At 56.0% G+C, this 14,755-nt stretch overlaps 2 protein-coding genes and 1 long non-coding RNA gene across 24 annotated transcripts in view; 1 reads left to right on the top strand and 2 right to left on the bottom strand.

The window, feature by feature from the left end:
• Nucleotides 1–2,782: 2,782 nt before the first annotated feature.
• On the bottom strand, nucleotides 2,783–5,436 carry LOC121111356. The gene is made up of 2 exons (XR_005861842.2): nucleotides 4,290–5,436; nucleotides 2,783–4,160 (listed from the first exon to the last, which is right to left on the bottom strand). It is a non-coding gene; the product is annotated as an uncharacterized LOC121111356 (long non-coding RNA).
• On the top strand, nucleotides 3,261–10,349 carry RGS5 (regulator of G-protein signaling 5). Its single transcript, XM_001233313.7, has 5 exons — nucleotides 3,261–3,368; nucleotides 6,256–6,366; nucleotides 6,974–7,035; nucleotides 7,139–7,305; nucleotides 7,569–10,349. The coding sequence occupies exons 1-5, from the start codon at nucleotides 3,325–3,327 to the stop codon at nucleotides 7,728–7,730; spliced, it is 546 nt and encodes a 181-aa protein (XP_001233314.1). The 5' UTR covers nucleotides 3,261–3,324; the 3' UTR covers nucleotides 7,731–10,349.
• Nucleotides 10,350–11,030: 681 nt separating this feature from the next.
• RGS4 (regulator of G-protein signaling 4) overlaps nucleotides 11,031–14,755 on the bottom strand; it is a 126,113-nt gene continuing 122,388 nt past the window's right edge. For 20 of the 22 annotated variants that reach the window (XM_040704482.2, XM_046944223.1, XM_046944226.1 and 17 more), the window contains 3 exons: nucleotides 14,141–14,202; nucleotides 13,182–13,348; nucleotides 11,031–12,748 (listed from right to left, as the gene is read on the bottom strand). In XM_040704482.2, coding sequence (XP_040560416.1) covers nucleotides 12,497–12,748; nucleotides 13,182–13,348; nucleotides 14,141–14,202 — 481 coding nt within the window. In that variant the 3' untranslated portion in view covers nucleotides 11,031–12,496. The remainder of the gene's footprint in view (nucleotides 12,749–13,181; nucleotides 13,349–14,140; nucleotides 14,203–14,755) is intronic. The other 2 variants (NM_204385.2, XM_025152734.3) reach the window with 2 other exon arrangements.

The following is a 14,755-nucleotide window of genomic DNA, read 5'->3' as shown; positions in this document are numbered from 1 at the left end:
GGAGCTTTACGTGACTCCTGCGCTCCCGGCTGGCTGCGGGCCCGGTGGCTTTCCAGGGTTTTCTCTTCTTCGACCTCCCCGTGGTCCCTGTGTCAGTGACTCGGATGGGGAGAAGAGATGGGTGCCTGGTCTCTGTCCTCCTGCACAAGCGTTCACATCACCGAGCTGCTACCTCGGAGACGTGGTGCCACCGAGCAGTAATCCAGGGAGACTGACCCGGAGAGAGCCAAAGGGAGATCTGTAGAGTAATTCTTCGTGTAAAAAGGGCCACGCAAGGTGGGCACATCAGGAATAGCACACGCACACCTGGAAGGGTTTGAGGCTTATGCAGTGTGAAGGCTGCTCAGACGTGCAACGCTGGGTTACACCGGTGTGAAGGCATCCCAGAGCTCAGAGCTGTCATCAGAAGGGGATGTGTCCCAGTAGGGGAGAGCAGGTGAACACTTGGAATGACGGCACCCGTGAAGATGCAAGAATTGCATACGCACAAGAGAGTGAAAATAAAGAATGCAAACTCTGGGAAGTCGCAGGTAAAGGGCAGCCCGAGAGGGCTGGAGGAAAAGGCATGAACATAAATCGTTGGCAGTTTGAGAAGCAAAAAGCTCTCCAGAGAGCCTGGTGGGGCATGACACGAGCGGGTTTTATGACAGCCATCATAGGAAAGCTTAAGGAGTTGACTCATATCGGCATCTGCTGTGAAAAGGCTCGCACCAGCACCGCTCCTTTGGGGCCACACGATTGTCCCAAAGCACTGGGCTTTGTAGGGGAAAAAGTGATTTTTAAGCACATTTTTAGAATGCATAGCTTTAGAAAATGGCCAGTGCCAGAAGGAAGGCTCAGAAGGGTTGCCAGTGAGTGGCTTGGGTGAGAACTGCAGCCATCTGTCCACCCAGAAGTCAATGTCGCTCAATAGGATGCTAACTTTCAGAAAGTTCCAGTGGGAACCAGGAAGCTGCAAAGCAACGAGGCTGCGTTCTATAAAAGGCAAGCGGTTAGAAAGGAAAATAGAGGCTCGAAATAACAGAAACCAGAATAGCTGCGGTGCGGTGGGAGATTCCACGGGGCTTTCGAGTGGGCAGTTTGGAGGCGCGAGCCCACGCTGCTCTCTGAGGATGCCGGTAGCTGTGTACATAGGACGTGGTCCTCAGGGGGCACTCGGGGCTCCAAAAGGCTCTCCCAAAAGGGCTCTTAAAGAAACGAAGCTGTCGTGGGAAGAAGAAGGTCTGCGTATGCCTTTGAGGAAATGTTTGCTTAGCTCTCCGAAGCCTCGAAACGGACAAAACAAACATTTATTCCTAGACAAAGGTCCGGGGGAAAAACAGCGGCTATTTCTGTGCAGCCCTTGTTTTTGCTCGGCTCAGAGAGGCACGGCGCAGCGCCTCCCCAGCCCTTCCTCGCCCAGCTGGGGCTGAAAGAGGCGGAGGACCAGGCACGACGTGGGGGAATAGGTGTGCAGGGGCAGCCCTGAGTGCTCAGAGCCCCCGCGATCCCCTCCGTTGGCACGGTGGGAGCTGCGCCGCAGCCGGACGGACCGCACGCGAGAGGGTTGCTCGGCGCCTGCTGGACGGCGTCCACGAGGGCCGCCTGCTCCCACAGATCCCGGCTCCCCCGGGAGAACCGATGCTGGCTTCGTTGCTGGAGATTAATGAGGAAAAAACAACTGCTGTCCCCGCGGCTCCGCAGCCGGGCGCACGGCTTCCCGTGCGGCTCTCATGGCCCTGCTGCCCTCCCGGGTGGGGAGCTGTGAGAACCGCCGTACCCCCGCGCCCGTCCCGCTCCTGGCGGCCCCGCTGGGTGACAACGGCACCTGCAGGCAGGCGGCAGAGCCTGGCACTCCCCGCAGCCCCGGGCTGTAGCACCCCCGGTGCCAGTAACAGCTCAGGCAGAGGCTGAGAGAGCGCCCGATGCTCTCAACCACCCCAGCCGTCCTTGCTCTCGCTCCGCTGCCACCGCAAACCGGTAATTGCTAAGCCCAGCTCCCCACGCAGGCAGAGATGGCCCTGCCTGTTCCTAGCAGGCTCCCAGCTTTAGGCTCCCGCACTCGCACGCTGAATTGCAGACGCCGGCTTGCTGCACAGCAGCAGGAGGTGGGCTGGAACACGGCCAAGCTCTGCTCCAGGGATAAAGAGGGGCACAGCTCTGACGCAGCCGGGGGGCAAAAAGCACATCCTGGGGTGAGCTGAAATCCATCCGGGGCAGTTACATTCACCCTTGCCACTTTAAGCGCTGTTAAAGCACAAGGAGTTGCCTGGCTCTCCTCGCATCTCCTTACAGATGATGCCAAACTAACGTGGGGCTGAAATCAGAGCGGGTCATCCTCGGTGCTACGCATGGGTGGGCACACATTGCTCTGCTCAGAACGAGAGGCATCTGCAGCAGGTGTAGGGGCAGCTTTGGAGCCATGGGTTCGGTGCTGGGCCACCCGCAGCCAGGCTGACCCCCAGAATCAGCCCCTCAGCCTCACTCCATAGGGCTGCCTCTCCACCGTGCCTGGCTGAGGCTGGGAAGGACTCACGCCATAGGCAGGCATTGGCTCCACGGTTTCCAGTTTCAGAGGAGCAAAGTGAGCTTTCTCAACCCGAGAGAAGTGCTGTCACACCGCAGAGCACAGGAGCTGAGTCCCTGCTCAGGATCCATTCCCCACTCTGCAGGCAGCTCCAGGCTCTGGTGTTTGCTCTGCTCCTCTGCAAAGGGGTGGGAAAACAACCTCCACATAAAAGTCAAGGTAGAAAACCACCTGAGCCTTATCAAAGCATCCCCATCATAAAAACCAAACCACTTGTTAACATTAAAACATTTACTTTTTTTTACGCTTACAACTTGTTCTGGAGCAAACGTTACCTATCACTCACGTGCTGATAACCACTGCTGAAAGCGGAGGCTTTGACATTAACCACAGTGTTTGTTTCAAAGGCAAACCCTTCTCCTAAGCACTCCATTTTCATACAGGTGGTATTCTAGTAGGACAAAAGCTCGCTCGCAAGCAGCGTTACTACGCACCTCCTCTAAACACTGCACCAGAGCCCGGTACACCAACAAGAGGAAGCCTTGCAGGTTTCTCCAAGCTCTGCAGCCTGCAGCTCAGCCCCGGTGCTGCCATCCCCTACTCTCACCCCAAGCACACGCATTTCCCCATGTGAGCCTGGAGAAGGGAAAAACAAGACTGCAGGGCGGCCGGGCCAGCTGCGTCGGGACGGCGCTGGGGGCTGGCAGGGGTCCAGCTGACTGCACTATATAGCTGTCGGAAGGGGAGCTGGGCTGCAGATCGAGTCGCAGCCACCGCACACCCTTTTCTTGCAGCTGAGGACAGAGCAGCGTGCCAAGATGTGCAAAGGACTCGCCGCGCTGCCGCACACGTGCCTGGAGAGGTGAGAGCAGCTGGTTCTGTGTTGCTTCTGGACTGGGAGGGATGGGGCCGCTCCAGCTGTGGGTAGCCTGGAGCTGGAGGGTGAGCGGTGATGTGGTCCTGAACTCTGGTTTGGAAACCTCTCTGCTTGGCAAGGCTGCAGTGCCCCCAAAACCACCCCTCGACCCTTCTGTTCTCCCATGCTGTATCTCCGCCTGTGCTTGTGGAGCAAAGGACCAGCATCCAGCCCTGCCTCCCCACCTGCCCTACCAGGGAACAGGGAGCTGCTGCTCCCAGGAAGCCCTAGGGCAGCCTAGTTGGTGCAGGAGCAGGCTGAGCATGCATCAAGGTGCCTGGGGAGGCTGCTGGCAAGCCCCCACAGTGGGGTTTCACTGCTCAGAGCTATGGGGCTGTGCAACCCCCGCACAAGGCGGCTGCTGCGCTCTCCTGCGGGTCTCAGGGTTGCAACAGTAACGTTTGCAAAGCATGGCGTGGAAAGCAGAAAAGCTGTTGTCACTCTGCACCAAAACCAACTCTAGCTCCAAAGCGCCTCAAAATCCTTTTTTGGCCGACCGTGTTCTCCTCAGCACCCGATGACCGCAGCCCCGAGCCCTGTCACGAGGCTCAGCTCTATACACAGTGCTGTTCGCCTCCTCTTGCTGTCCCACCTCCGCCTGCTGGTGATGCTCGTGGCACAGGCTGGCTGCTTCCACACCGCAGGAGCATTTTGGGGCAGGCGCCTCCGCTTCGGGCTCCGGTGCGTTGCAAAAGGCTTCCGGAGGTGTGGGGAGCCAGGGGCTCTCTGTAGGTGCTGCTGGAAGAGGAGCTGCTGCGTGAGGCTCCACCCGTGTTCCTTCGGGCTCCAGAGACCCTGCTCACCTCCCGTAAGACCTCAGCCCACATTCCCTCACCCTCACGAGGCTCCCCATGCGCCACCTCTTACCTTTCCCATGCTGTACGCCGTGGAGTGACCTCTCCTGCAGCGCCTATGGGGAAGGACCTGCTGAAGACCTGCTGGACCGCAGGACCGGTCCTTCCTGATCCTCTCCCCCTCCAGCACACGCTTGCTGGCCTCTGCAAGGAGCCGAGAGGCTCATCTGGAGGCTGCTCCAGCAGCCAGCACCGCACTGCCTCCTCTCTAACATTCCATATTTGTCCATGCGTCCACCACAGCCGGCTGCTCCAGCTGCTGCTGACATTCTGAGCAGCACCGGCCGTGCATCCGCACAGCTCCCCAGCAACCCCCAGGGTCCGTCTCCTCAGAGGGGACGTTACATCCCACACCAGCCATCGTGGGGACATAACCCCGCCATGCCACAGAGGCTCCTGGGTGGCTGCTCGCTCCCCGGCCTCTCCAACCCGTCAGGACATCAAGCAGACCCTGCCCAGAGAAAGCTTCCCCTGCACAAACAGCCCCAGCAGCTTTCCTGCCTGGAAGCAAACCAAGAGCCGCAGCCCTTCAGCTGCAGCTTTAAACGCCTTTGAGCTCCTTGTTTTGTTTTCTAACTTTGAGGCTCTCCTGGCCCGCATCTCCACGCGTTTGACAGAGTCCATATTTTCTCCTAATGCCTTTTGGAAGCTGCTCCTCAGACTCTTTCTTGGCTTGCTCCCACGTGTTTTCACACGCAACCTTCCACAGTTCACGGTCTCTCCATTCCTCTCACTCTGGGGTTTGTGAAGGATGCCTGTTTGCTTATCGCTGCCTTTCCAACCCCGCTGTTTAGTCTTCCCGAAGGCCTGCTTGAAAACTGGTGACACATCTCCTTGAGCACTCCAGGATGGTGTCTTTTAAATAACTCTGCCCTCCCACACGCCTGTGAGCTCTCAGCCCTTCTGGCTGTCCTTTTGGCAACCTTCCTCATCTCAGGAGCTCCCCTGTACACCAATGAGGCCCCACAGCTGAGGACACATCCTCAGGACGGGGAGGTCCTTGCTCCCATCCCCACACCAGCTGGGATGCGTGTCAAGGCAGCCACCGGTGTGTCACAGCCAGCCCCAGGGATGGAGCAAGGCTAGGGCTGCCCAGAGAATAGAGCAGCAGGAGGAGAAGCCATAGAACAGCCCTGAGCCTAAGAGCAGGGAGCTCAGGTGGGGCTGCTGAGGGCTATCAGTGCTCATTTGTACCCTTTGTGCTGCACAGGTGTTGGCTCTGAGTCACTGTTACAGGGTGGGGAATTTGTTGGCGAGGTTTTGAGCAAGGGCTGAATGCCATCCGAGGAGCACCTGCTGCTGCTTGAAGTGATGCTGAACGCTTCCATACTCGCAGCACAGGTCAGCACCCATAGCAGGGTGGTGAGCAGGTATCCTGCTCAGACAGGGATGGATGGCTGGTCCCCCTCTCTCCTCTGATACACAGCCATGCCTGCGGGTTAGATGTGGGTCCTGGTGACGTGCTGCCAGCACAGCCCACATCCCCCACTCACCTGAGCCCTGGCACCAAGCTAAGCTGGGGCAGAAGCAGTGGTGCCAAGGGGACATAGCCCTTAGGTGCTGCTGAGGGCTGAGCCGTGCAATACAGTGGGTGCATGGGAGCAGGCTGATGTGGGGCGGGCACCATGCAGCATGCACGGGCAGGCTGCTTGCTCCCTTCCTCTGGGCTTATTGCTATAGAAACTGCACAGACGTCCCCATTCCATCTGCACGGCAGCCAGGACGGGTGATGCGATTATCCCGGCCACAGATGGGGACAAAACAAAGAGATCAAGCTTATGAGCTGTGCCTAATTCTGAGCGTCTGGCTTGAAACGCTTCACACAGGCTCCTTTACAGCATTAGGGCTCATTTGTTCACATGTAATTAGCGACACGGCTCTGTACCAGGCCAGGTGCCTGGTGGTGTGGCTGTGCCACCCCAGCAGCTCTGTGGTCCTTCCCATCCCCTTGCCTGACCTGCCTCTGCTCACCCCTGCAGGGCCAAGGAGATTAAGACCAAGTTGGGCACGCTGCTCCAGAAGCCTGACTCGGCCATTGACTTCATCATCCCCTACCCGGAGAAGCCGGAGAAGCCAGCCAAGGCCCTGAAGTGAGCATGGGTTTGGGTGCTGGGCAGCATGGGTTTGGGTGCTGGGCAGCGTGGCTCCACGGGGAGCAGCTTGCTCACAAAACTCAGTTTGCACTGAGATCACACGTTCCATTTGACGCAACTTTTGTGGACTGGGTGGACTGAGAATCACATCAGGAGGCAAAATAAGCCTTTAACAGAAAAGTTCACTTAAATCTAAGAGCAGAATGGTGTCCTGAACGTAGCCAATAGCCCCACTGTTACCCCCAGGCCAGCCTCACCGTGAGCCTGGGCGTCAGGACATCCGAGCTGCTGCCCCAGTGCTCTTACTATCTCTCAGCACTGCCACCACCATGTGTCACCCTTCACGTGGCCTAATGTTCATTTCCACTTCAAAAATCACAACTTGAGTTGTCTGACTTGCACTGGTCCCTCGGTGGGGAGTGCTTTCCTTTTGCCCCAGTTCTGTGGCACCCCGCCTTGCTGTTCCTAAACTGAACATTAGACATCCTGGTGACCCATCACCCCAGTTCTCCAGTGCTCTTCACTCCATCCCTCCCCATTTTTAAGGAATGACCACCTGCTGCACGATGAGCATGAGCTACCCAGGCTTTCTTTACCCCTTCAGACCATCCCCAGAGGAGGTCCTGCAGTGGCGTGACTCCCTGGAGAAGCTCCTGCAGAACCCCTGTAAGTCCCCCTCCGTGACCACATCCCCCCACAGCCGATGTCCCCCTGGTGTGCAGTGGGGATTCGGGGTGCCCCAGCACTCAGCCGTGCCTGACCCCTGCAGATGGGCTCGCCAGCTTCCGCAGCTTCCTGTGCTCCGAGTTCAGCGAGGAGAACGTCGAGTTCTGGGTGGCCTGTGAGGACTACAAGAAGACCAAGTCCCCTGTGAAGATGGAGGAGAAGGCCAAGAGGATCTACGAGGAGTTCATCCAGACCGAGGCACCCAAAGAGGTCGGTGGCTGCAGGGTGGGGACGGTGCTGGGAGGGATGGGGGTTCCTCTAGCTGATGGCTGCAGGGCAGGCTGTGCCACGGCCAAGGGGCTCGTGGCAGCTCCGGTGCCCTGTTTGCAGACTCAGCAGCCACTCTCAGCCCTTGCCTGGCTGAACCTGCCAGGTCTGTCCCCACGACCCTTTAGTGGGATGGAGCAGATGAGGAGATGCCACCGTCCCCTCACCAATGCGGGGCTCCCATCCTTCTCGCGCTCCCATCGCAGGTGAACATTGACCACTTCACCAAGGCCGTGACCATGAAGAACCTGGTGGAGCCATCGCCGAGCAGCTTCGACATGGCCCAGAAGAGGATCTTTGCTCTGATGGAGAAAGACTCCCTGCCCAGATTTGTGCGGTCGGAGTTTTATCAGGAGTTAATCAAGTAGCAATGCGGCCAGGCTGCATGAGGCAGCTCACCACGGGCAGCCCTATTGCTTCTGTCTCAGCACCTACTCCTACAGCCACTTTGCTTTCATGATGCCACCCTACAAGAGCACTTAGGAACGTTGCTAAACACCTGCCCCAGTGCTTTGGACTCTCAGATGGCCCAACGTCTCCTTTCTTTCCCATAGAGGACCAGCTCACAGGAGCGCCAGGTGATGCTCCAGGCCCTGACTAGTTCAAAACACTGGCACTGTTTAGCAACCCTACGTACCAAGCTCGTCATTTCCAGCCCGCAGCTGCATCCCCGCTGCCCACGTGCAGCCTGGTGTTGTGGCCCTGATGGCTGATGCCATACTCAGGTGCCATCTCCGGGGATGCTGCTGTGGTTGCTTCTCTCTCCGGTCGCTTCTCTGCAGCAGGCAAGCCACAGCGATACTTCTGCACAAACCCAAAATGGGGGCACCGGTGTGAGGAGGGAGGACAGCCGTGCTGGGGGAGAGAAGAGCTGCTGAGTGAAACCCGTCGAGAGCAAATTCCAGGGAACACAAAGCAAGCAAACAGCAAAGCCGAAGATGCCGTTGGAAATATGAAAAATAAAACCCCGTCTTCTCGAACAGATAGCAAACTGTTGAGCTTCTGTAGCCTGCCTCTCTCTTCTGTCTCCTTCTCTCTGCCCAGGGCGCGTGTGTCCACAAGGCCATCTCCTAAAAAGACCTCATCTTTACAAGCAATCCAAATCCAGCCTGCAGAGTGCTACCAGAAGAAATTGCATCTGACGATGGGGCAAAGGCATATGCAAAAGGTAGCCGGGGCCTCATCCGGCCCCGAACCAGAGAGTCCCTGAATGTGGAATGAGCTGAGCCCCATCCCTGGGGGGATCCCTGCAGCATCTGTGTGCGAGGAGCAGCAGGCGGGGCTCACTGCCTGCACCCACCCGCGCTCAGACTGCTGAACTTCGGGCCACGAGGCTCCACGCAGCCTCTGCAGCGTTTACAGAATTGGATCAAAACCTCAGCAAACCCAAATATTTACCCGCCGTCACTATGGCAATGAATAAAAATACCGCAGGAAGAGGGCTGCATTTTCCAGGCAGGGAGGGGATGCAGGGGAAAGATGAAGGCGACCATAAGCGTGATGTTGGCAGTGGCTTTTTTTCCTCCCCTCAAGCAAGTGGCTGGGAAAGTTGGAGCTGGAGCAGCAGGGTGAGGCTGGAGAGTCCTCTGGGATGGCTCAAGCTGCCCAAAGGTGTGGGCATGGCAGGAGTGGGCAGGAGGCATCGGGATATCCCTACCACCACCCGCACGTCCTCATGAAGAGGTGCCACCATAACCAAGTCTGGCACGTTTAACCTCCCCCGTTCACAGCACAGAAATGCAAATCCAAGCAGGCCTCTCTGCGGAAGGACCCAGACCTTTAATTCCCATGCATGCTTTGGCAGCTGTTTCCAGATACCCTCACGTGTTTCGCAGCTGAACGCTGATGTCGGCCCTCTTGAAGTTGGGATTCTACTGGAAGCTGAATGTGCGAAGAAAACCTGGGATGTCATTGGCTGCAACAGCTCTGCATGGGGCAGGAAGACATGGCTGGGATATGTGAATGCCCATGAGAAAGTTGGGGGCCGTGGAGGTGAAGCGGCCCCATTGGGAATCCCATCCCAGCTCGACCTCTGCTGAAAACGTTGGAAATTTGCTTTAGGGGTGATGTAACTGTTCCAGCAAGGAATAGGGCGGCCGTGAAGTGTGCCCCCCAAAGTGTTTTGGAGCTCTTGTGAGGTTGTGTTTGTGTAGAAGGCTCATTTGGCATGCTTACCTGGAAACATAGCGATGCTTGCACCGCATGGCCAGGCTTTCTGCAGGCCCAGGAGTGTTTGCTAAGCTAAGTACCAGCCATCATATCTCTGGTAGCAAAGGCTTCGTGTGTTTTGTCACTCTTGCTCTTACCGAGTTTGGCATATATATGAGCACCCTTCATATGACATTATACATCTATAACGTTGCATCCATACATAAGTATATACACACACATATGCATACTCGATATGGGCATCCAGATCCCAGTCAGTCAGTGAATCAAAGTGCAGTTTGTGGATATGGCACCTGGGGTCTGAGGGATAGTAAATGGATTTAGCGTGGTCCCCAGCACCACCGAGGGAAACCTCAGCCCCTCACCTGCTGAAAAGAAAGGTGCATCCTCCCTCACACCCTTAGAAGCCACCCTGTGCCGTGGCTCTGGCACTGCACACCCCAAGGCCCATTGGGTGCCTGGGGACCCTCTTCTGCCGTGGGGCAAGGCAACCCCATGATGCAGCCTGGGCCCCAGCACCATCCCAGCATGGGATGGCCATTGCTGCCCACGGGTGGCCGAGGGTGTCCCAGGGCTCACCCCAGCCCCTGGCCACTGGTCTGGGCTCCCTGGCTGGGAATGCAGAGGGTCATGGCCAACGACCAAGGTTGGAGCAGGATGGGCTCCTTACAGATCCGAGGAGCTGCTTCTCAGTTTGATGTTCTCCGTGTGGTTTCCACGCTTGCAGATGCAGGATGTTGGTGTGCACTGAGGAACTGGTTGCATTAACCCACATTCTTGTACCACTCAGTAACCCACATATAAACATTTATTTCTGCTATTGTCTCAACGGACTATTTATTTTGTCTCTGCGTTGAAGGGGCAGCGTGTCCTTACCTTCCACGGGGCACTCCCAAAGGCCCTGGCAAGCAGCAAAGTCCTCTGAGAGCTTCAGCTGTGCCAGATGTGTCAGTTTCCCAAGAAACTGGGAAAGGGAATAAAAATATCACCTCGGGAGACTGGTGCAGAGGAAACCCCTGGCGCCAGCATGGCCTGGGCATCCCCCAGTGGGCAGCTCTACGCCTGCAGGGCTTGGGCACGGGGTCAGGTTGAGCCCTGAGCTGCACTGTGCTTCCCTCTTGAGCTCCGATGTGCAGCTGGGGAAGGGGAGATCCCTTCAGCTGCAGAAGCACAGGGGACACCTGGGATTTGCAACGAGGAGGTGCTCCTCTGTGTTCCCCCCCTTCATGGGTGGCCCTGCGCTCACCCCAGCCCTGTGGTGAGGATGGGCATTCCCTGTCAGGAGTAGCGTGGGCCCCAAAAAGCCCAGCCCCGCTCCCAGCCCCAAGATGATGGATTCCTCTGCAGGAGGGCACACCTGTAGGGCTACAATGGCTGCTTCACCCTTCCCTGATTTAAAACAATGGGAGCAGAGCCACTTGTGCAGTGACTTTTCAGAGTAACTTTAGTCAGTGAATTGCATTTTTTTTTGGTTCACACAATGGCACTTTAGCAGGGACTAATCCAAATACGTTTTATTTAGTATGTATTCATCCTTATTTAAATATCAATACATTATTATTATTATTATTTTTTTTTGCAAGAGTTGTCAAGAGTTCCCGGTACCAGAGGGAAATAAAACATAGCCACATGCTCAGCTATGCTCACACTATTAGAAGCTCTCCATCTTGCAGCTGAACATGCAGGGTGGTATGTGTCAGCACACGAAGAAATGCAAAAGAAAGCAGGTGTTAGAAGAGACGCTTCTGTGTGGGCCTCAGAGCACCTACTGGAGAGCCACAGCCTCCTCCTGCCGTGTCAGAACCCCTGTGAGGACAGCTGTCTGAGCGGGGATGCAGAGCGAGGAATGGAGGGCTGTCAGAGCAGCAATTTCCAGCTAGGGAAAGACTGAGGGCTGGGGAGAGTATGAGCAGAGCCCAGGAGCAGGAACGAGGCCAGCACACCCCTTCCACCATCTTCGGGACAAAAGTGAGCAATGCAACTACTGAGTGACACGAATAACTCACATTAATAACTTAAAAGGCAAACAACCACCCCCCCCCCCCAACATATTTCAAGTACCCCCAAGCAGTGCCTTCCCTCCTCAGCTGTTGCAGTAGTGGCCTTAGCCCATTACAGACTGCTTCATTCAAGTCAGGACAGGCAAACCTGCATTCAAGAGTTACTAATATGCAGCTGTGTCTGGAAGAGAAGGAACACGTTTCATTTCTGCTCTGCTACGGTACTGGAAGGGTAGTTTGAGTCTGGGAGCAGGAAGGGTAGAGCTACGTGCAAAAAAATGGACCTCCCCCCAAATAATAGCTCCGTGCAGCCTTAAACAAAGATAAGGTCCTTGGCCAACTTCATCTCGATGCTCCAGAGGGAAAAGCAGCTTGGGGAGAGTTTCGTGCAGAGATGACCACAGGAGGCTGTGTGCTAGCCTGAAAGTGGTGGACTCCCTCCAAGAAAGAGTGGAGCTCTCCCAGTGCCTGATAGCTGGGCGCTATACGGACAGCTAAGGACCAGAGCAAGCCCTTCCTTCCCACCTAAGCTCTTGCTGATCAGAAGGGCAGCTATCGGTCCCCACCTCCTCACTTGGCCTCCCTGCTCCTTGCTAAGTGTCACAACGTGACATCACAAGACTGTGCCCCCATCACAAGACAGTGCTGGGTGTGAGTGTGTGCGCCCCTTCCCTGCTGCTCCCAGCCTGCTGGGCTCAGCGCCTGTCACAAATGGACCCGCAGTGACCTCACTGCGCTCTCACATCAGACAGACCCCAGGGCTCCTACACGGTTGGAGTCAGAGGAAGGTTTGCTGCACAAACTGAGCCTGGCTTGGGTTACGAGTGCTGGCTGCTGCGTGACACGGGACACAACGGGGACATTAGACAGCTACTGAAGACAGCTCTGTTGCTTCATGCCAATGAATGTTTTTGCTGCCATATATTCCTATGAGAGCCCAGCCTGCTCCTGGCCTCGCTGCAGGTTCAGGCACACTGGGAGATGATGTTAGAGTTACAGTCTAAGGCATGAGCGTGGGCTCTTTTGCAGTTTTCGGGCCCACAGCCAGCCCTGGGTGGGCTGACCAAGTCCAGGTAATAAGGGGACTTGAGGAAACGGCGGTAAGAATCCTTCTCCATGAGGGTGAATATTTTTCTCTGAGCCTCATCAAAGCAGGACAGTGTAGGCTCCAGCATGTTGTGGCTCGTCTTCTCCCGTGTGCACGAATCCAGGTTCACCTGTGGGCCAAAGGGACAGCGTAAGCAACATCTGTCCCGGGAATGGTTAGCATATCCGAGTGCGTCCCCTTGGACACCCTGCAGCCTTCAAAGAATCCATGCAGATGGATACCAACGCATCTCTTCTGCCAGATGAGCTGTCGGGGCAGACCGACACAGCCTGCCAGTAAACTCAAGCAATTTCATGGGAGCAGGTGGAACACTGGGAATCAGCATCCTCTTGGGCTTTTCCCACCTGCGTGTGCATGTGGGGTGGCCACATAACTAGACCCGCTTTCTCCCTATCCAAGTTAAACATTAACCCAATAAAAACGACACCATTCCCTTGCTAAGCACAAGAGAAGAGGCACCTAGCAGAATTCTTTTCCCTATTTCTGTCCTGGTTCAGGACCTGGGGTGATATCTGCGCCCAAGACATGTTCCGTGCACGTACCTCTTTCGTTGCCTGCACAGAGATGAACTCATCGTATATCTTCCTGGCCTTGGTGCTGAGCTTGGCCGGCGACTTGGTTTTCTTGTAGTCCTCACAACTGACCCAGAACTCGATGTTTTCCTCGCTGTACTCGGATTTGAGAAAAGCACGGAAAGCAGCCAGTCCTCCTACAGATTATAGAGGAGAACATATAGGGTTTACAGAGGAAATTCAGAGCAGGTAAGAGCATTAATTTCTGGGTTTGGTCAATGCCTATGAACACCAGTGCCCCAGCAAACAGCAGTTCTGGATTATCCTCGACTGAGCAATTCCTCTCTGCTGGCAGCAGCTCCAGCCTCCACAGCAGCAGCTCATGCAGGCCAAAGGAGGCTGGGATTCAGGCAGGTCCCACTGGGATGTCACACGTGGGTCCTCAGCTGCCTGCCCCCACACCGTGACCCTCAGTGGCTCAGCCAGAACATGAGCAACTTGCATGCTCCCAGAAGGCCCTGAGGAGCCAGCTAGCATACGCTGCAGAGTCTCAGGCCATGGGAATGGCGTGAAGGAAACCTCAAGGGCATCACTGTGGTCTGGAACTGACAGGAAGACAAAGTCTCCCATGGACTCAGCTGGAAATAGCTTCCCTGCTTTCTGCCTCTTGTTTAACCCAATGTTAACTGCGTGCTGCAGTCTCGCTGCTCCTGGAATCAGCTGGCACAGGAGTGAAACAGCTGCCCTCACAAAAGGGACAACCTTAGCAGTCAGCCAAAGCCCCACTCTTGATACAACCACATTCGCTGCCCCTTGGATCTGACATACAGCACCCTTCACCAGCCCTCCCAGAGGCCCACGTGGCCAAAGGAGCTACCTCGTGCTGTTAAAAGGCACAGCATAACACCCTACACCTCTTGGGACCGCCAGGCATGCTGACTGCTGGCGGGACCCTCAGCATCTCCTGCAGAAGGCAACTCTTTACTTACTGTCATGATGGATCAAGTTTTCCAGCGACTCTGCCCACTTTTTGACTTCCTCTTGGCTAACCCTGTCAGGAGAAAAAGGGAGAACCATAAAATCATTAAGGTTGAAAAAGAACGCTAAGAAAACCTAGTCCGACCATCAGCCCACTCACACCGTGCCCGCTAACTACGTCCCTCAGTGCCACATCTACATGGTTCTTGAGCACCTCCAGGGACGGCGACTCCACCACTTCCCTGGGCAGCCTGTGCCAGTGCCTCCTTTCAGGTAGGTGTAGAGGGCAATAAGGTCACCTCTGAGCCTCCTCCAGACTAAACACTCCCAGTTCCCTCTGTCCCTCCTCATCAGATTTCTGTTCCAGATTCTTCACAGCTTCGTTGTCCTCCTCTGGACACACTCCAGGGCATCGATGCCTTTCTTGTAGTGAGGGGCCCAATACTGAACACGGCATTGTGTTGTGGCCTCACCAGAGCTGAGTAGAGAGGGACGATCACCTCCTGCTCCTGCTGGCTGCACTATTTCTGATACAAACCAGGATGCTGTTGGCCTTCTTGGCCACCTGGGCACACTGCTGGCTCACGTTCAGCTGAGCATCGACCAACACCCCTAGATCCTTTTCC

This window comes from Gallus gallus, chromosome 8 (genome assembly GCF_016699485.2).
Source record: "Gallus gallus isolate bGalGal1 chromosome 8, bGalGal1.mat.broiler.GRCg7b, whole genome shotgun sequence".
NCBI classification, from domain to species: domain Eukaryota; kingdom Metazoa; phylum Chordata; class Aves; order Galliformes; family Phasianidae; genus Gallus; species Gallus gallus.
The sequence above is the reverse complement of the archived record's forward strand: the minus strand, read 5'-3'. Positions and strand labels throughout refer to the sequence as shown.

Excerpts from the sequence above, each read along its gene's own strand:
- RGS5 (XM_001233313.7), top strand. The coding sequence starts at position 3,325 with ATGTGCAAAGGACTCGCCGCGCTGCCGCACACGTGCCTGGAGAG. Across the intron at positions 6,367-6,973 it reads AAGCCAGCCAAGGCCCTGAA|ACCATCCCCAGAGGAGGTCC; the intron begins GTGAGCATGGGT and ends TTACCCCTTCAG. Across the intron at positions 7,036-7,138 it reads GAAGCTCCTGCAGAACCCCT|ATGGGCTCGCCAGCTTCCGC; the intron begins GTAAGTCCCCCT and ends TGACCCCTGCAG.